Raw genomic sequence first — 20,209 nt, 5'->3', positions numbered from 1 at the left:
GTCTGACACTAGAAGTACCCTACACAGATGAAATCACTGATCTTTTGTATAATCATCAGAAATTTTTTACATATATATAAGGCACTATGTTTGATGCTAGGGAAAGAGATAAAATGAGAGACCCGTCTAAGGAGATTATAATCCACTAGGGTAGGATATAACTTGAATGTCAATAAGGATGATATAAAGATGATGTGTTAGGGAAGAGGAGAGATCCAGAAAACTGCTCTAGGAAAGGCTGTGGTGGGAGAAATAAGATGTTTAGGAGCACAGAGTATTATGTAACATTTTAAAAGGCAAAGTGAACATATCACATTATACTCAACTATGGGAAAAATTTTTTTCTCTAGCAAAAGGAAATTAGTATGCTCATATGAAAACTCACAAGTAAAAGCATCCTGGAATCTACTTCTGAAGGTTCTTCCTTGTATATATTGAGTCTGAAAAATTAAGTCTCTCAAGTAGAAAGTCCTTAATAGAGTAGTGAACAGCAATGGGTACTTTTCTGGGGAATTTCCACCTCAAATGCTCTCTAGATCTGACCTGAGTGAGCTAATAAAATCTGACAGCATCACAGTATGTATGTGCTTCAGGAAAGGACTGAAGAGCAGAATGCTCTGGGCTAGTAGGTTAAATGCAAAAAAAAAAAAACAAAACCAAGAGAGAATCTCTAGAAGAGGAAGAAGGAAAAAGCTACCTTAGTATCTTCTAGAAGGAAAATCTGCCTCCAGACAATTTTGCAATAACACACGCCTAGACAAGCAGAAGATTTATTTAAGGCACTGAAGCAGCTGCAGCTCTGTCCACAGCTGCAAAAGTCAGAACGGAGACTCAGACAGAATATTAAATTTGAGAGAAAAAATTGTGGTCAAAGAATGAGGGGAGGGAGGAGAATAAGAATTCTATAGTCTGCTGGGCTACTATTCTGACTGCTATTCTCAATCTATTTTATAATACCATGACTGAAAATGTTACTTGTGAAATCAACAATTCTCAAAACATAACATATCTGGTAAGTATAGTTTCAAAGGGCTAAGGGCTTTGGGAATCCCTCAGAGTATAAGAGCTAACATTTCTATAGTTCTTACTGCATCAGGCACTGTGCTTCACAATTATTGTCTCATCTGGTCCTCACAACCACCCTGGGAGGTACCAGGTACCAGGTCCTCACAACAACCCATTACCCACTGTGTATATTAAGGGTTGTCATCGTCAAGAGGAAAATTGGTTAAAAAATGTAAAGAGGCAAATTTGGGCTTGATATAAGAAAACATTTTGTAATGAGGAGACCTGACATTAACAGAAAGGGTTGTCTTAGGGAGTAGTAAGGTTCCCACTCATTGGAGGTTTTATGGCAAAAGTTGGAAGGTTACTTGCATTAGGAGGGATTCTTTTTCAGGTTTGAATTAGAGTAGATGGATGCTGAAGCCCCTCTCAACTCTGAAATTATGCAAGTTTTGAAATTTAAGGTGGTGAAATATGTGTTTGTGTGCGTATACATGTTTACATTAAGATATCCAATACAAGAAATGTCCCCCCAAACTAGCACTTGCTCAGATACTGTTTTTCACAACTCAGGGAAGACAATATTATTAGCCATAAGGCACACCTTTCCACAATGAAAAGTCATCTGATTATATCAGTTGGTATATTAATTTAGGTAGTCATGATTTTACATTGCCAATCTGGAAAAAAGAAGACTTAGCTAAAGTATATTCGGAGACTTAAAGTATTCAAAGGGCTATTGTTGGAGAAAGCAGATTCTGGCATAATTTAAATAAGATCTGTTCCTAAAAGCAATCTTCAGAGATGCTGAGCTCTCTGGTATTATCACAGTACTCAAGCAGGATCTGGATGACAATTATTCAGGAATGTTATATTGGAAATTAATCATAAAAAGGAAATTGGGCTAGATAGTTACTTTTAAGGTACCCTTCAATTCTGAGAATGGTTCTAGGTTCTGAGTTAACTTACCGTACCTTAACTTTGTAACTATCATCTCAATAGAAAATGTGGTCTGTTACATTCCAGTCTGGACATCGATGCTGTAGCTATGCAACATGGGCTAAAAGTTCAAAAGGACATCGGACCTTTGGAAGCAGCTCAATTTTCTCATTTTATCTTCTTTTACTGCTCCTACTTTGAATACTATGAGGCTCACATGTCAACTGCCCAAGAGAGTTCATGGCATATTTGCTGATTTCAGCTATAACTATTTTATTTATTAATCCACTTTTCTTTACAATGCAAATTTGCTCCTGGACCTAAATCCATATTATATACCTTTGAACGTTCACCCCACACCTTCCCCGTCCCCCAGTAGTGTTGATGGGCTGGTTGCATCCCTCCATACCTTCAAGGCTATTACTAAACTTGTGAATTTGAAATCTATTTAAGAAAACTAGGTAGGCTAGGCTTTTGTAATATGGTTTTTCTTTAAAACTCAATTGCCAGTACAGAGAGAGTTCAACCTTGTGACCCTGGTCTCACTCTGCTCTGATTTAAGTAGTACAGATTGTATTTCTATACCATGTTTTAACTTCCAGTACTAGTGATGTCTAACAGTAACCCAAAGTACAATGGCCTCACTCAGGGGAACAGTAGATTCTCCCTCCCTGAAGGTCTTCAAGCAGAGGTTTGGTGACCACCTGTCTGGTGTTTTTTTTAAAAAAAATTGTCTTTTAGATAAACCTAAGACTAGGCAGCCACTGAGGTTCCCTCCCCCTCAACCCTAAAATCCTGTCATTCTCTCATGTAGCTAAAATTAGAAAGAAGAGAAACATAACTGGGAAAACATCTTTGCAGTAAGTTTCTTTGATAAAGATCTCATTTCCATAAGGAACTGATTCAAATTTGATAGACTAAAAACCATTCCTGAACAGATTAAGGGTCAAAAGATATGAACAGGCAGTTTTGAAAGGAAGAAATTAAAGTTATCAACATATAATGCTCTAAATTAATAAAAACTAGAGAAATGCAAATTTAAGCAATTCTAAAGTTTCACTTCATACTCATCAGAATGGCCAAGATTGACAAAAGAGAAAAATGACAAATATTGGTGGCACTATGGGAAAACAGGTACTTATGCTGGTGCATTGCTGGTGGAACTGAATTTGTCCAGACATTCTGGTAGTGGTGGTTTTTTTTGGAGAGGGGAAGACAGGGCAATTGGAGTTAAGTGACTTGGCCAAGGTCACACAGCTAGCAAGTGGGTCAAGTGTCTGAGGCTGGATTTGAACTCAGGTCATCCTGACTCCAGGTCCAGTGCTCTATTTACTGAATCACTTAGCCACCTTGGTCCAGACATTCTGGAAAATTTTTGGAACTATGCTCAAAAAGTTACTAAACTGTGCATACCCTTGAACCCAAGCTATACCACTATAAGGTCCAAAACCCCAAAGAAATCGAAGAAAGAGGAAAAGACTTGTAAGTACAAAAAATAGAGTAGCTCTTTTCTTGGAAAATTAAAAAAACTATACTAGAGAATAGCTAAATAAATTGTGGAATATGAATGTGGAATATTATTGTGCCATAAGAAATGACAAAATGGATAGTTTCAGAAGAAACTGGGAAGACCTCTATGAAACAATCCAGAGCCAAGTAAGCAAAATTAGGAAAATGATATTTATAAAATAACAGTAAAAGAAAAATAATTTTGTAAGACTTTAGAACTCTGATTAATATTATAATGATAATGATAAAGCAATGGTAAGCCTTGAGTCCAAAAGAATAAAGATGAAATATGCCATTCACCTCCTGCCAGGGAGGTGATTAACTTAAAATGTACAAAGAGATAAACATTTTTGGATACAGCCGGTGTAAGAATTTGTTTTCTTAGACTATTCATGTAATGTTTTGAGGGCTTTATTTTATGTTTCTAATTTGGTCATTTGGGGTATGGTGGGATAAATGGGAGGGACCAATTAATAAAAGAAATAAAATTCTATGATTATATATTCTTTACATAGTAAAATCTCAGAGTTGCAAGTGATCTAAGAAATGATACTTGGAACATGAATTACTACCTTGTACATAGTAGAAACTATGTTAATAGTCAGAATAACTATTAAATAGAAGAAATGTTAAACTGAATCTCGTCTATGATATTCTTGACAAATGGTCATCTAATTTCTGCTTGAATACTTCCAAAGACAGAAAATGTATTATCTAATGAGGCAATTTATTCCACTTTCAGGCTGCTCTAGAAATTAAGAAATTATTGTTTCTGCTGAAATAATCTTCCTAAACTTTCAGCCCTAGGTAACTTCAAATCTTGCTCAGTCCATGGCTCCGCTGCTAACTTTCCACTTTTGCCCCAATGGTCTTTTAATAATGGCCTCCTCCTGCATTTGATCAATTTCCCCCTCGAAATCTCTATTTGAAGAAGTACCCATGGCAGCCACACTCACTTCTAACTTGGTGCAGCTCATGACTCCCCAAATTACTTTCAACTTCACCTCAGCGCAGGCATCTTTCCCAACTTCCTTCCCAGATTTTCAGCTCTCTTTTTAAGTGTTCTCTTTTCCCATTACAATATAAGTTCCCTGAGGGCAAGGACTATCCTTCTTTTGGCTTGTATTTCTGGTATTTAGCACAGCCCCAGAACTGCTTAACTTCCTTCCCTTCCACCATTCACCATACATCTCCATCCTGAGGCCAACAAGAAAAATCTTTCCAATATGACAACCTTTCAAATGGTGTAGCAATAGGATCCTGTATTGGTAGTAAAGAAGTTCTAGGTGTGAATGTCACATCTGGAATTGTCTTAGAGGCAAGAAAAGCAGTTTACAGGATCCAGAAATGGGCAAATAATTATATTTCTTTGAGTCTTAGTTTATTTGTTTAGATAATAGGGATATTAATAACTATATTACCCACCTATCCTTTCTTAGCTAAAATACCTCATAGGATGATGAGATAACATATATAAAGTGCTTTGCATCATATCAGTCTCTGTTGGTATCAATCTGTTAATAAACATTTATTAAGTGCTTATTATGTACCTGGCATAGTGCTAAGTGCTGGGGACACTAAGATAGGCAACACCCACAAATATAATGTTCACCTGGTGCCCTCCTCCTTGGCTTTAGGAAATTTATTTTAGATGTAAGATTACATGTTTAGTTAGTCAAGAGAGCTCTAAGGTCCTAAACAGGAAAATTACTAACACTGAGGTAGAGGTTAGGCTCTCTGCCCAATTTCATATTTATATGTATCTCCAGTTCACCCTTTCTGGTTGAAACTAAATTCAATTTACTGGAAGAAAATATTTGAGTAACAAAACAGAAGATTATAATATGGTGTCTGTGGACAGACAACACCAGAAAGGGAATTTTGGGAAAGAGCTGGCCTCTTCTCGGAGCCTCCCTTTGTTTGTGAGAAATCAAGAGATATCCTTTGTTCCAAAATGCCTGCAGAGCAGATGACCATCTTGTGTCTCACCTTTTGTAGCCACTGCTCAGTCTTGCCTTTGTTCCTTAGGAGTGTGCTGGAATATACTTGCTCCAAATCTTTTGAATAAATGAGGTTCAAACTAGCTTGGAAATTTACAGAGGACCCATGGGCATGGCCAGCTTCCCTCAGCTCATCCAAACATGATTCTTATGCAACCTCACTACAATGTGAAGGGCTTTTCCAGTTAATCTAAGGCTTCTAAGTGAGAATGACTGAGCACTTTTCACTTACTTTAAGTGGGGTGAAGTTGAGAAAGTATGTGTATGGCCCACATGGGGCAATGTCTACAGATGAACAGTGAAAAGCCTAGAGTTCAAACCACGAGAAGTAAATCAGTGGAAGTGGAAATGGTTACCCTGCAGTAGAGAAGGCTTAGGGGAGATACAATAGCTGGTTTGAAGTTCTTAAAAGGCCCTCATGTGAAAGAGGAGCTAGATTTGTTCTACTTGTCCCCAGAAAGCAGAGTTAGGAGCAATAGAATTAAGTTGCAAAGTGGTATATTTAAGTTTGATGGGAAAAAAAAATTCCCTAAAAATTGGCTTCATCATTATTTTTTTGCAGGGGGGGGGGGAAGGCAGGGCAATTGGGGTAAGTGACTTGCCCAAGGTCACACTGCTAATAAGTGTTAAGTGTCTGAGGCTGGATTTGACTCCAGGGCTGGTGCTCTATTCAATGTGTCACCTAGCTGCCCTGATTCCCTAAAAATTAGAGCTTCCTAAAGGTTGTGAGGTTTCTGCCTTCACTGGAGGTCTTTAAGCAGAAGTACAATGACCTTGTATGATATAAAGGGTATGATACAAAGCGGACTCCTTTTCAGATACAGACTGACTTTGAAAGCCTCTGAGGTTTAGCTTTAACCATATGCCAGGGATGTTAAAGCTCAATTTTAAGATTCTGTGATCATAAGAACTTTTATTACAATAGTACTAAAAATTAAACAAAATGCAAATTTGTTAAGCACTCAAAATGTATCAGGCATTGTGCTAGGTGCTGAGAATAAAAAATGAAAAAAAAAACCCCACTGATTTCAAGAATCATAAATATTTTAGGAGAGAACATGAACATATAAAAATATATGCAAAATAGGTATAGTGCCAAAAATAATAAACACAAGGCCATATCAGGGGAGTGGGGAAGTATTAATAGTTGGGGGATGGGTGTCAGGTAAGGAGTTGATATTTGAACTGAACTCTGAAGCTAGCTAGGTCTTCTAAGAAGTGGAAATAGGAAAGGGAGTACTTTAGAGGAGTGGAATAGAGGAGTATCCTATACAAAACATGAAAATGAGAGATGATATATGTATGAGGAATAGCTAGAAAGCCAGTCTGATTACAGAGGAGTAAGGTTCTAAGAGGTAGTTTGGAGCTGGTTTGCGGAGGACTTTAAATGACAAAGAGAAGAATTTGTATTTGATACTAGAAGTGACAGAAAGTCACTGGAGTTTAATGAGGAGAATAACATGGTTAGAGAGATCACATTTTTATATTTCTCTGTGTATCCACAGATATCCAGACAACAATTGTTGTCCACAATTTGACCATATAGCTAAGGATTTAAGGCATGTAAGCTCCACTGGTCTAATCAATAAATATTTATTAAAAGCCTACCATGTTCTAGGCACTGTGCTAAGTGCTGGAAATACAAAAGGAGATAAAACAGAGCCCTTGCCCTCAAGGAGATTATAATCTAACAGGAAATCATATATAGCATAGACAGGAAATAATTAACAGAGGGAAGGCACCAGAATTAAGAGTAGTTGGGGAAGGCTTACAGTAAAAGATGGGATTTTAATTTCTATTTAAAGGAAGTCAAGGAGTCACTAGGAGGAGTGGTAGAGAGATAGCATTCCTGGCATGGGGAACAGCCAGAGAAAAATTCCCCAGAGCTACATGATTGAGCATCTTATTCAGGGAATAGTCAGGAGGTCAGTGTCACTAGATCAGAGGATATGTCAGGGAGTGAAGCGTAAGAATACTCAAAAGGTAAGAGACATCTGCATTTTAAAGGGCTTTCCAAGTCAAACAGAGAATTCTGTACTAATCTGAGGCAAGAGGGAGCCACTGGAGTTTACCGAGGCAGGAAGGGGAAAGGAGGGAGTATTAACATGACTGGTTCTATGCTTTAGACTGAATAGAGGACGGGCTGAACCGGGGAGAGAGACTTGAAGCAGGCACTGCAATTTACGAAATGAACATAGTCTTCTCAAACTACAGGCAGACCATATCCTGGTATCAATGGGTTATATTTGGCACCATGTCAGATGCCTAGACATTCAATAAAAAGCCAAAGAATAACAGATCTAGTTAAAATGAACAAAACAAGTTCTAGAGGGAAATGTCAAAAACACAAAATATAAGCAGAGTTGGAACTAACAATCCTCTTCTATCTATAATATCCTAAGTAGAATGATTTCGAACTGTCTCTAATATTTTAAAACTGAATTTGAGGGTGGTTACATCATAATACCTTTGTACACCTACAGTGGTTCAGACAGGAAATACAACAAATGAACTAGAGTAAACAATGTTTAACTCACTGTTGCATGTGATATGGTCAGAATTCCATTTTTTACAGTGCACTTTCTTCTCTGCCATACTTTCCGAAGCCTAAAAGTGAGTGAAACAAAGCAATAATTTATTATCAGCAATAGGGGGAAAAACTGGTTAATTCATTTTCAGACAGAGCTATGCAATATAGGATTTTCTAAAAACATTCAACTGTAGTTTTTCTTCCATTATCATAGGTGACAGGTATTAAAATAACCCAGGAAGTACAATATAAGACAGGGGCTAGAGAGTGAGCATTGTCTCAGGGGTAGTACTTAGCACTGTGTCTGGCATGTGATAAGAGCTAAATAATGCTCATTTATATTCATACATTCAATTATTCTGCACAGTAGTCTACTTTCCTATGGATCCAGAGATCACATATATGTCACAACAAATACAAGGGAACTTTTAAAACAATATGAAATGTCAGGTTACTGAAAAGAAAGAGTTATTAGTAACTTAGATGTAAAGCTACTTATGAATAATAAATGGAACAGAGGAGACAATAAATACTTGTGAAACAAGTAGAATTTGGAAACTTTGTTCTGATGACTTTCAAAGCTGAGTGTAGGCAAAAGAAATTCTTACATGTGAAGAGGTCTTCTTATTTTTATTAATCCTAGTCCTAATGGTCTGAATGGCACTAGGGTGCTCTCCATATTTGTACACATGGGACGGTGACTAATCTACCACCTTACATTTTCCCCAGCACTTAAATGGAAATGGAATGGAATATATCAGTAATGGAATGGATAAATAAGCTCTATTGTTGACATTTGGATGATACTGCAATGAACCGTTTTTATAAATAACTAAAATTATTTCATATTACATGTTTTTTCTTTAAAGTCCTATAAAATCCTTTACTACATACATTTTATTTCTTTTTCTCTCTTTTTTTTGGGGGGGAGGGAGATTTCATTCAGAGAATGCAACAGCTTGTTTTTTTTCTTTTTTAAAAAAATAATTTCAAGTTGTTCTTATATACAAAAACAAAACCAAAAAAAATCTTTTTTACAGTACTTTTTATAATTTTAAAAAGTATTTTCCCCCAATTTTACGTGAAAACAATTTTTTAACATTTATTATTTTTCTTTTAAGTTTTGCATTCCAAATTCTATTCCTCTCCCTTTTCCCTCTTCCCTCCCTGAGATGGTAAGCAATCTGATATACATTATATGTATTCAATCATATAAAATATTTCCATAATAGTCATTTTGTGCAATAAAACTCAAGCCAAAAAAAAAGTCAAAAATAGTACGTGCTTCAGTCTGTATTTGGATGACATCAGCTCTTTATTTAGAAATGGATAGCATTTTTCAGTATGAGTCTTTTAGGATTGTCTTGGATCACTGTATTGCTGAGAATAGCTAAGTCATTCTGAAGTTCATCATACAATGTTGATGTTACTGTGCACACTGCTCTTCTGGTTCTGCTCACTTCACTTCATCTCAGTTCATGTAAGTCTTTCCAGTTTTTTTCTGAAATCATTCCTCTTGTCTTTTCTTATACAGGAACAATATTCCATTACAATCACACATCACAACTTGTTCAGTCATTCCCCAATTGATGGACATCCCCTCAATTTCCAGTTGTTAGCCACCACAAAAATAGCTGCTATAAATAGTTTTGTACAAATAGGTTTTTTTTTTCCTTTAAAAAAAAATCTCTTTGGGATAGAAAACTAGTAGCGGTATTGCTAGATCAAAGGGTATGCAGTTTTATAGCTCTTTGGGCATAGTTCCAAGTTGCTCTCCAGAATGGTTAGATCAGTTGATAACTCCACCAAAAGTGCATCAGTGTTCCAGTTTTCCCACATCTCCTCCCAACATTTATCATTTCCCTTTTTGTTATATTAGCCAATCTGATGGGTATGAATGAGGTAGTACTGCAGAGTTGTTCTAATATGTATTTCTCTAATGAATAATGATTTAGAGCATTTTTATGACTATAGATAGCTTTAATTTCTTCATTTAAAAACTGCCTGTTCATATCCTTTTCACCATATATAATTTTAGGAATTACTTTTATTCTTGTAAATTTGACTCACTTCTCTATATATTTGAGAAATGAGGCTTTTATTAGAGATACTTGCTATAAAAATCTACCTCCCCCCTCCCCCCACTTTTCTGCTTTCCTTCTCATTTTGGTTGCACTGGTTTTGCTTGTGCAAAAACTTTTAAATTTTATATAATCAAAGTCTTGTTTGGTCCTTAATTCTTTCCTCATCTATACATCTGACAGGTAAACTATCCCATGTTCTCTTAATCTGTTTATGTTATCACCCTTTATATCCAAATCATGTACTCATTTTTACCTTATCTTGGTATATGGTATGAGATGTTTAGATATTTAGTTTCTGTCATACTGTTTTTCAGTCTTCCCAATAGTTTATGTGAAATAATGAGCTTCTGTTCCAAACGCTTGGATCTTTGGGTTTATCAAACAGTAAATTACTATGGTCATAACATATGTACATATGTGTGTATGTATGTATATATCTATATATCTATATATATCAATATCTATATCCATATATATAAATGTTTTACCATATGCATTTAAAATATATCTTTAGCCTAGAAAATTCTTTCCTTTATATGCAGCTTCTATAGATTGGCCAATATTTTGTGATACTTTATGGAGGGAATTAAAAATCTGACAGAGAGTAACAAATGTGAAATTAAACATCCTACTCAGACTCAGTCTCAATAGGAGTTTATAGAGTCATTAACAGGCAAGGAGTTCTTGAGTTACAATTAAGTCAGGAATATTTTCTAATAAGAATGAAATGTTTAAAATTAATTCTTTTAATAAAATTTTTGTCAACAATAGGATTGCATTCAATATGTAATTTAGATTTGGATATCTTGTATACATATATCTATAGCTATACACGCACGAATATATTCACATATAATGTACTGAGAAATAGCATATGTGTGTATCTCTCCAAGCTAGATGCTATAGGAAGTAACTATAAAGAAAACTATCTGAGATACTTGGAAGTTTACAGAAGACAAATGTCAAGAAAGAAGACAGTAATGTAAAAATACCCATGGCCTTATTGTCTATACTCAAATGCCTTAAGTTTAGGTAACAAAGAAGGAAAAAAACAAGTACTATACCAAGAAGGCAAAACTGAGACTTTATGGGATGCATCAATCATGGCTTTGGATGGGTAAGCTGTATAAAAAAGAAACAAGGTATGCAAAAGGGAGAGAAGGTATATTAAGAAGGTATAATTATATGAGGAAACCAGGAACCATTGGGGATGGAAGAGAGCAAGATGGAGAATAGTTAGGTGAAGGTCAATGCAAAGGAGAATGGGAGTGATTTTGTCATTAGAAAATATTACAGACCATCTGGATATAAGGAGGAAGAGTCGGGGCAAGGGTGAAATTGCATACCTGGAACAAAAGCACAATATAGTAGTTATGGAAGAATCTATTTATCCAAACATCAGCTGGAGCTCTTTCACTGCCAAAAGTAAAACTGCTAATAACTTCCTGACTTGCTTTAGTGACAGGGCAAGTCATTTTTCAAAATACAAAGAGAACAATAAAGGGAGAGTCTATTCTGGACCTAATGCTTCTCACAAATGGGAAGATGCTGGTTACTGAGGGAATGGGAATAATGGGAAGTCTGGAGAGGAGTGAGCATTCCTTCCTAGAATTTGTGAATGAGAAAGTGAGGCAATTTAGGCAGATTCTGACATACAACCTAGATTTTGGGAAAACACAGTGGGTTCGGAGAAAGATAGGTAAGCTCCCATGGCTAAAGAAAACAGGGAAAGTCATTCCTGGAGAAATGGGAGATGCTCATGAATGAGATTCTGAAGACACAGGGGAAACAGTTCCAATGAAAAAGAAAAATGGGACCTGTCTGAAGAAACCAAAATAGAGGCACTAAGTCATTAACTAACTCAGATTTAAAACAGAAATTTATAAAAAAATAGAAGTAAGGCTAGCTAAGGGGAGATGAATGAAATGGTCCTCCAAGTGCACAGCAGAAGTGGCAGGTATACTAAAGCTCAGAATGAGCTGTGAGAAGCTAAGGACAACAAAATGGGGTTTTCAGTTACATTGGGAGAAAAATAAGGATCAAATAGAATACAGTGTTTTTGCTTAAGGAAGATCGAATGGTATCTAACAACTAAAAGTAGATTTTCCTAATTTCTAATTTTCTTATTTTCTCTGTATGAGAGAAAGACCTTTGCACTGAAAATGAAAGAAAAATAAATGACAGGAAGTTGATATTCAAGACAAGTAAGGAGATACTAACAGAAAATCTAGTTGTCCTTGAAGAATTCAATTTACTTGGTACAAATAACTACACTCTTGAGTCCTGAAAGAACTGGCAGATATAATTGCTGAGTTACTACTGTTAGTGTTATCTGAAAGATCACAGAAAATTGGAGAGGTACCACAAGATTAGAAAAGGGTAAATCTTGTTTCAGTTTCCAAAAAAGAGAGCAAAATTTTGCAAACCATAAGCCAGTGAACTTGACTAGTATTGTTGGGAAATTTATAGAAGAGATCATTAAAGAAATGGGCGGTGACCATCTAGATAGAGAATTAGTGATAATAAAGAACTGTTATAGGTTTATCAAGTACAGGTCAAGCAGACTTTAGTTCACTTCCTTTTCTGACAGGATTAATAAACCAGAGGTTTGGGGAAATGCTATCGATATAGTTAGCTTAGATTTTAGAAAAGCTTCTGATAAATCAATTCATACTATGGCAGAGAAGTCAAAGAAATGAGGACTAGATAATGCAACTAGATGAGTTCATAACTAGTTGTATGACTGAACTGAGGAGGTGCTATGTGAGTGCAGAAGGAGATCTTTCATGGAGTATTGGCCGTATGCCAGGGGTGGGGAACCTTTGGCCTCGAGGTCACATGTGGCCTTCTACGTCCTCAAGAACAGCCTTTTCATTGAATTTAAAGTTCACAGAACAAATCCCCTTAATAAAAGGACTTGCTCTGTAAAACTTGGACTCAATCAAAAGGCTACATCCAAGTACCCAGAAGGCCACATGTGGCCTTGAGGTTACAGGCTCCCCACTCCTGTCCTATGCTAACATTTTTTATCAATGCCACATAAAGGCATAAATGGAATGCTCTTCAAATTTGAAAAAGGATACCAAGTCTGGATATATCAACACCATAAATGACAGACAGTATTGAGATGAATCTAGCAAGATGAAATTCAATGAGGATAGATATGGAGTCTTCCTTTTTTTAACTTGGGTACAAAAAAAATCAACTTCACAAGTACAAGATGCAGGAGGCATGGTTGGAAAGCAGTTGCTCTGAAAAAGATCTGAAGTTTTATTGGACTATAAGCTCAATGAGTCAGCAGTGTGATGTGGCGGCCAAAAAAGTTAATTCACTTCTGGGCTGCATTAAGGAAAACAGAGCTTCCAGGAATATAGAGGTGATAATCACACTATATTCTGCCCTCAAGAGACCTCATCTAGAATACAGTATTCACGTCTCAGTACACTTACAAGCTGGAGAGTGTCCAGAGGAGAATAAAGAGGATGGAGCATGGTCTAAGGTCATGTGAAGATAAGCTAAAGACGTTGAGTAGGTTTAGGCTATAGAATATAAGATTTAGAAGAGACATGATGGTTGTCTTCAAGTTTGTGAATGACTACTTTGTGAAAGAGGTATGAGACTTAATTTTGTTTCATTTTAAAGAACCAGGGGCAATGAGTAGAATTACAAAGAGGAAAATCTAGGTTTGATGTGAGGAAAAACTTCCTAGCAATTAGAACAATTTACAAACTTAATGGTTTGTCTTGAGAGATGCTTGACTCCTTGGAGGACTTCAACAGAGCCTGGATGAACACTTGTTATATGTCAATGGGAATCACTTATTTAGTATATAGCTTAGACTAAAAAGCTGTGTAACTATCTTATAATTCTCAAATTCTGTGATTTTTAAGAGATAATGCTTTTAATCCTTTCAAGGTATACATATATTTCACATTTCTTTGTTGATTGATTTATTTCACTCTCAGGTATACAAGGAGTGGTCTAAAGACATTTTTTAGATCAGAGGTTCTTAACCTAGAGTCCATGAATTTCTTTCTAAAAATAACTTGATAATTGTATTTCAATATAATTGGCTTCCCTCGCAATCCTATGTGTTTTATTCTATATATTTAAAAACATTCTAAGAAGAGGTCCATAAGTTTCATCAGATTGCCAATAGGGTCCATGATAGAAAAGGTTAAGAACTCTTGACATGTGTATATATATATATAAGTATGCATATGTATACACATGTACGGATGTGTATGTACACCAGAAAAGGAACTGTATTGGTAATGTAAGGAAAGTGAGAGACAATATAAGGATAGCCCAAGTGGCAGCACATTGGTACCCTGAGATGATGAAAGAGAATTTCTCTAATGTGTTGGGTGAGCGTTTTCTTTATGGAGGATTAGTGAAAAATGTTACACAAGAAATGACTTGGGCCTTCATCTGCATCAATGGGAAATAGTCACAGCTCCATGAAAGTTTGAAAATCTAATCATCAACATAATACTCTTATTGACAGGCAAAGCATTCTCTTAATATTCCAAGCAGAAAATACCACTGGCCTCATTAACCTTACATTATATTGATTTATATATAATCATATGAATCAATTGAGAAGACTGTTATTTATATGTAGTTTCCTCCAATTTTATTCTCATACATTTATGCAGAAACAGAAAAGCTCCATCTGCTTGGTTTCTTCTCATGACTAATATGAACCAAAGAGAGAGTAAATCGAAGGCATTAATCTTCTTTCTGGCACTCACCCAGGCTTCCTTGTTGAAATGGGTAACATGTGTATTGCTTCTAAAGAGGAAGAATGATAAGCTCAAAATTTGATTGGTTGCCTAATAACTTGCCCCTTTCATGATACAGAACAGTGATTAATGACCTTTTTCGTAGTTGTGTTATCCTGCCGTTATTTGGTACTCTACATGTCCCTTATAACATTATAGGAATGCATGACATGCAGGCCACATGCCAAGGGATGATGGGTGGATAGTTAAAGCACTGCACTGGTCACAATGCCAAGAGAAACTCAGAAAAGCTCCAAAATGTTGGGTAGAATTCCTGGATTTTATGGGAATACAGAGACAGGAATCCCACAGGACAGGCAAGAACAAATGGGTTGTGCGGTATTCATTTCATAAACAAGCAATGAGATCTCTTTATGACAATACTGATTTATATTCCAAGGTAATGAAATCTGACAAATATTAAGTACTCGTCATTACTTTGTTTTTTTTTTTTTTTGCCTTTTGGAGGGCAATTGGGGTTAAGTAACTTGCCCAAGGTTACACGGCTAGTTTTTTGTGTGGGTGTTAAGTGTCTGAGGCCAGAACCGAACTCAGGTCCTCCTGACTCCTGGCTGACGCTTTACTCACTGCGCCACCTAGCTGCCCCTCCTCATTACTTTGTACAGGATCATATAGTTGCTCGACTATTTGTTTTAAACACTAATTTGAAATTTTATTTTCCTGAAAAAACTGAAGAATTTTGCAACCTCTTGAGAAAAACGAAGATAGACATATAGGTGTCACCAACCTATAGTTAGGAATTAATACTCTAGATGATATTGCTATAAAGGGTTAAGTGGAGGAAGGTCAACAAGACAAACTTTCTAAACTTACCAAGTCAGTCATGGTTGAGTAATTAATACACTTAACAAATGGGCGCCAGGTTCACGTATGGGATGCTCAATTTCTTAATTTTTCTTTAAAAAATGATGGCAGAAGAACCAATGAGGCGGAATTCTTTTATGAATCTGATTTTCACCAATGGAGGAAGTGATCGTTAGTCTGAGGGTCTAAGTTCCAATTCTGGCTTTGCTACATACTACATGGATAATAAGGCAGATGACCTCTAAAGGCTCTTTTCCATCTCAAAAATCTACAATTTTCAGGGAAGCTAGGTGGAGCAGTGAATAGAGCACTGGCCCTGGAGTCAGGAGGACCAGAGTTCAAATCCTATCTCAGATACTTAACACTTACTAGCTGTGTGACCTTGGGCAAGTCACTTAACCCCAATTGCCCTGCCTTTCCCCCTCCAAAAAAGCAAAAAAAAAAAAATCTATGATTTTCTGATTCTTTCCCATTTCTATCATTCATAGATAAATATTCAAAGAACCTGGATTCTTGTTTGGAAAAAGGGAATTAAAAACTACTTACTATGATCCTATTTTGGTCAAGGGTAAAGTTTTGTTTGCTTAAGTAATATTTAATGCTATGATGATGTTGCCACTGTGTAGAATTACTGACTGAAGAGCTCTTACCCCTCTAAGAATACAAAGTAGAGAAATTCTGATTACAGGTAGGATATTTCTCAATTAACTATAATAAACTGAAAAGACTTACCTTAAAAATCATTATAATCATTGATAACAGAAGAGTAAATGTGACTTGAATTTTGACTGGAGACTCTACCTTTAGTCTCTTCTCCCTTATAATCCATCTAGCATACCACTGCTAGGCTAATTTTCTTAAATCCCTGCTCTAATCTATCAATCCTGGCTGAAAAATGTGTACATTAACTTGCAGATAAAGTTCTTACTCAATGTGAAGAAGCAAGTTGAAGTTTTGATCTTGATCCAACCTTTTCTCTCCCTAGAGTTTTCTCGCACTATTACTCTCTGTATTCATATACTCAACACTTCAGCCAAATTGGACAATTGATCAATTCCCAATTTCTTTTCTCTATACCTGTGTCTGTCATTTTTTTTGGGGGGGGGGATTGGATTCTGTTCTCTTCTACTTCTCTAGTCTCTCTGCTGCAATTCTTCAAGGTATGACTCAAATATGCCATGTCCTTTGTAAAGCCTTGGCTGCCCAGTCCAGCTGTAAATGGAACTTCCCCTCCTAGACTCCTTTAGCAAGCTGATGGCCCTTCTCTTATGCTACAATATCATACACCACATAGCATCACATTGTGGCTATATAGCACATAATGTGAAATCTCTTCTGCAAGTCTAGAGGACAGGGACTGTCTACTTCATTTTTGTAACCTCATGTTGATAAATAGATTATCTTGCATACAGAATCACAGATACAGAACTGGAAGGGATCTCCAGAGCCATTAAGCTCAACCTCTTCCCTCTTCCCCCCAATATACACACCATGGATGAGGAAACTAAGGGTCCAGAAAGACACTAAGTTATGTGTCTAAGATAATACAGGATTCAAATGTACTTTCCCTATTAGTAACCCAAGAAATATTTGTTAAATAAATCAATTTATTCCTAGTTTCTCATTGTTTATAGACGTAAAGTCAGGCTTTTAGTTACAGTATATATACTGTTATGTTTTACTTAAATAATCTGTAAATATACATAAAACAAAGGGAATGGCAATGTGTAATGACTTAATATAAAAACATAATAATTTAGGAGTACTAAGTACCTCCTCTGAGTGAAAGGATCATGCTGGAACTAGGTGGGTGTAGTGAGTTTGAAACTAGGGAAACATGAGGCCAACTATCTTACTTCCTCTAGTCCTTGAGATACAAAAGAAACCCGGCTAGTTCTGTTGGTCTTTTGAATTCCTTAGTTTATAACTTGAACCTTTGTCATGCTAAGTTCTACTGAATGTTTGCACGTGTAAAAGCTCTGTCCTTTATTCCCAAATAGTTATAAAATGGTATATGCCCAGCAATACCACTATTCAGTCTGTTTCCCAAGGTGATGAGGGAAGAAGAAAAAAAAAAACATATACGTTCTAAAATATTTATAGTTCTCTTTGTGGCAGCGAAGAAGTGAAAATTTAGGGGATGCCCATCAATTGTGGAATGGCTAAACAAGTTGTGGTATATGATTGTGATGGAATACTATTGAGTCATAATAAATGACAAGCAAGTTGATTTTAGAAAAACATGGAAAGACTTGCATGAAATAATAAAGAGTAAAATAAGCAGAACCAAGAGAGCACTATATACAGTAACAGCAATACTGTTTGAAAATAACTGTGAATGACTAAGCTATTCTGAGTATACTGAAATTAACTACAAAGGACCTATGAAGGAAGATGCTATCCACCACCAGAGAAAGATCAGATAAACAGAAGTATGCATAGTATGGTTATACATATACTTTCATTATATATGTATATATCCATGTCAAATGGTGTCCTTCTCTAATTCAGGGAGGAAGGGGGCAAGATAGTTCAGTACTTAAAATGTAACAGACAAAATTAAAAAAAAAATGTTCTGTTCCTAAATTTCACATTTTGTCATGGTATCTACCTAATACTTTTTCAGTCACTCAGTCCTCTTAATCATAATTCACCTTAGGATAATATATATACTGATAAGGATAAACATAATAAATTTTCCTACTTTAATAAGTTTAAAAACGTGTGTGTGTGTGTGTGTGTGTGTGTGTGTGTGTGTGTGTGTGTGTGTAAGAACATGTAGTAAGGAACCAAAAATGGAAGGTGGATGCCTTGTGAAAAATGTATAAGAGGACATGGACAAAAAAATTATACAGGATGAAAAGGTGAGAGTGGGTTCTTATTTACACAATCTAGAGGAAGTACTCACATTGGTGAGATCACAGATAAAACTGACATATCAAAGTAAAACTTGATGAGATTTGTAACATACACATAAATAGACAATGACTCTTCATACGTACCCATCACTCTTCTTTAGCAGATAACCCTTCTTCTCACTGCCATATTCCTTATTGCCCTGAAGTTGATGCATACTGTACCCTCCTTGCCTGCTCTGGGAATCCTATGCAAGAAGAAACCATGAAAAAGAAAAATTATGAACAACTCATAATGCTTTGATACCTTCTTGTTAAGCTATTACATACCCACTGGCTCCATGCTAAACATAAACACATTGACTGTTGGGCCTGGAAGAGACTTTAGAGATTGTAGCATCTGGTCAAACCTACTCATTTTCCAGATAAGAAAACTGAGAACCAGAGAGGGGAATGTGCCTGGCCCAAGTATGGGCACTGTGATTGTGTGGAAAGATTAGTAGGCTAGGTGTAGTCCTGGGTTTAAGAACTGATTCTGTCACATATCCTTGGGTAAACCCCTGAACTTCTGGAAGTTTACATCTAAAAAGAATAATCAATAATGTTCAATATCAGTAACACTTGTTTAGCACTGCAAACACCATCTCTGTATAAGTGGCAAATGGAAAAGGGGCTGGTGAAACATCCATGGGCCATTGAAAAATGTTATGAACTTTAAAATGTTTTTAAAATCTAGAAAATTTTACATCTACTCCCCAAAACAATACCCCATTTTAAAAGCTACATTTAGTGAGAAAGTAACTAAAAAAAATCAAGTCAAGTGTTCAGAATCTTTACCACAAAATCATGTTTCATAACTATATGCTATAAGAGACATTTAGAAATTATTCTCTTTAAAAAAGAAACACAAATACAAGAGACTCCACAACAGAAGGCAAAAGATCTATTTTTGTTGGTCTCTTGACAGTGTTGTCTAGTGGAAAGTTGGCAACAGGTCTGAATATAATGACAAAGGAATATCATTTCAAAGGATAGGGAAAGAGTTCTGGGCTTGGAGTTAGAAGATATGGGTTCAAGTCCTTATTCTGTTTGTAACTTAGTACTTGTGTGACCTTGGGTAAATTAATTCCCCTCTGTAGGTCTCAGCTTCCTTGACTAGGAAATGAAGGGAGTTAGACTAGAAGATTATTAAGGTCTTTCCAAATTCTAATATTCCATCATTCTGTTGTTAAGTATATTAAATGATTCTGTGAGAAGTCTACTACCATACTGTCAGCACCAAGAAGGCAAGAACTGTGTCTTATTGGAACTTGACGGTTCCGTTAGTGCTCAATATGATTCTCTGAATACAATAGGCAATAATTAACCAATAAATGTTTGTTTAATGTTGAAGGAATGAAAGGCTAAATACATAAAAGGGATAAATTCAAACACATGGGTAGTTGTGATACAGTGGCATGAGCACAGATATAGATAGAGAGTGAGGAAATTTAGGCTCCAGGCCTGGCTTTACAACCCTTTCCGAGCTTAACATTTCTCATAAGAGTTGGACTAGCTGATACCTAAGCTCCCTTGCAGCTTAAACACATTATGATTCAATAACTGTTAAGAATTCCGTATGCCTAATTTACACATCTATAAGAAGGTATAATTTTATATCGACATCTGGATTGATGTT

At 36.1% G+C, this 20,209-nt stretch overlaps 1 protein-coding gene and 1 long non-coding RNA gene across 12 annotated transcripts in view; one reads left to right on the top strand and one right to left on the bottom strand.

The window, feature by feature from the left end:
- Nucleotides 1–20,209, bottom strand: part of ASAP1 (ArfGAP with SH3 domain, ankyrin repeat and PH domain 1) — a 631,037-nt gene that overhangs the window by 100,840 nt on the left and 509,988 nt on the right. For all 10 annotated transcript variants that reach the window (XM_069081239.1, XM_069081237.1, XM_069081236.1 and 7 more), the window contains 2 exons: nt 18,679–18,779; nt 7,991–8,060 (listed from right to left, as the gene is read on the bottom strand). In XM_069081239.1, the coding sequence (XP_068937340.1) occupies nt 7,991–8,060; nt 18,679–18,779 (171 nt within the window). The remainder of the gene's footprint in view (nt 1–7,990; nt 8,061–18,678; nt 18,780–20,209) is intronic.
- LOC138155945 (uncharacterized) overlaps nt 4,787–20,209 on the top strand; it is a 40,067-nt gene continuing 24,644 nt past the window's right edge. The window contains exon 1 of one of the 2 annotated variants that reach the window (XR_011167032.1): nt 4,787–7,436. This is a non-coding gene — a long non-coding RNA (uncharacterized lncRNA). The remainder of the gene's footprint in view (nt 7,437–20,209) is intronic. The other variant, XR_011167033.1, reaches the window with a different exon arrangement.

The sequence above is a fragment of the Petaurus breviceps genome, unplaced genomic scaffold (genome assembly GCF_028583685.1).
Source record: "Petaurus breviceps papuanus isolate PSGF00001 unplaced genomic scaffold, PetGlider_PUasm1.0 98, whole genome shotgun sequence".
NCBI lineage: Eukaryota > Metazoa > Chordata > Mammalia > Diprotodontia > Petauridae > Petaurus > Petaurus breviceps.
This window is presented reverse-complemented; position numbering and strand designations above follow the sequence as displayed.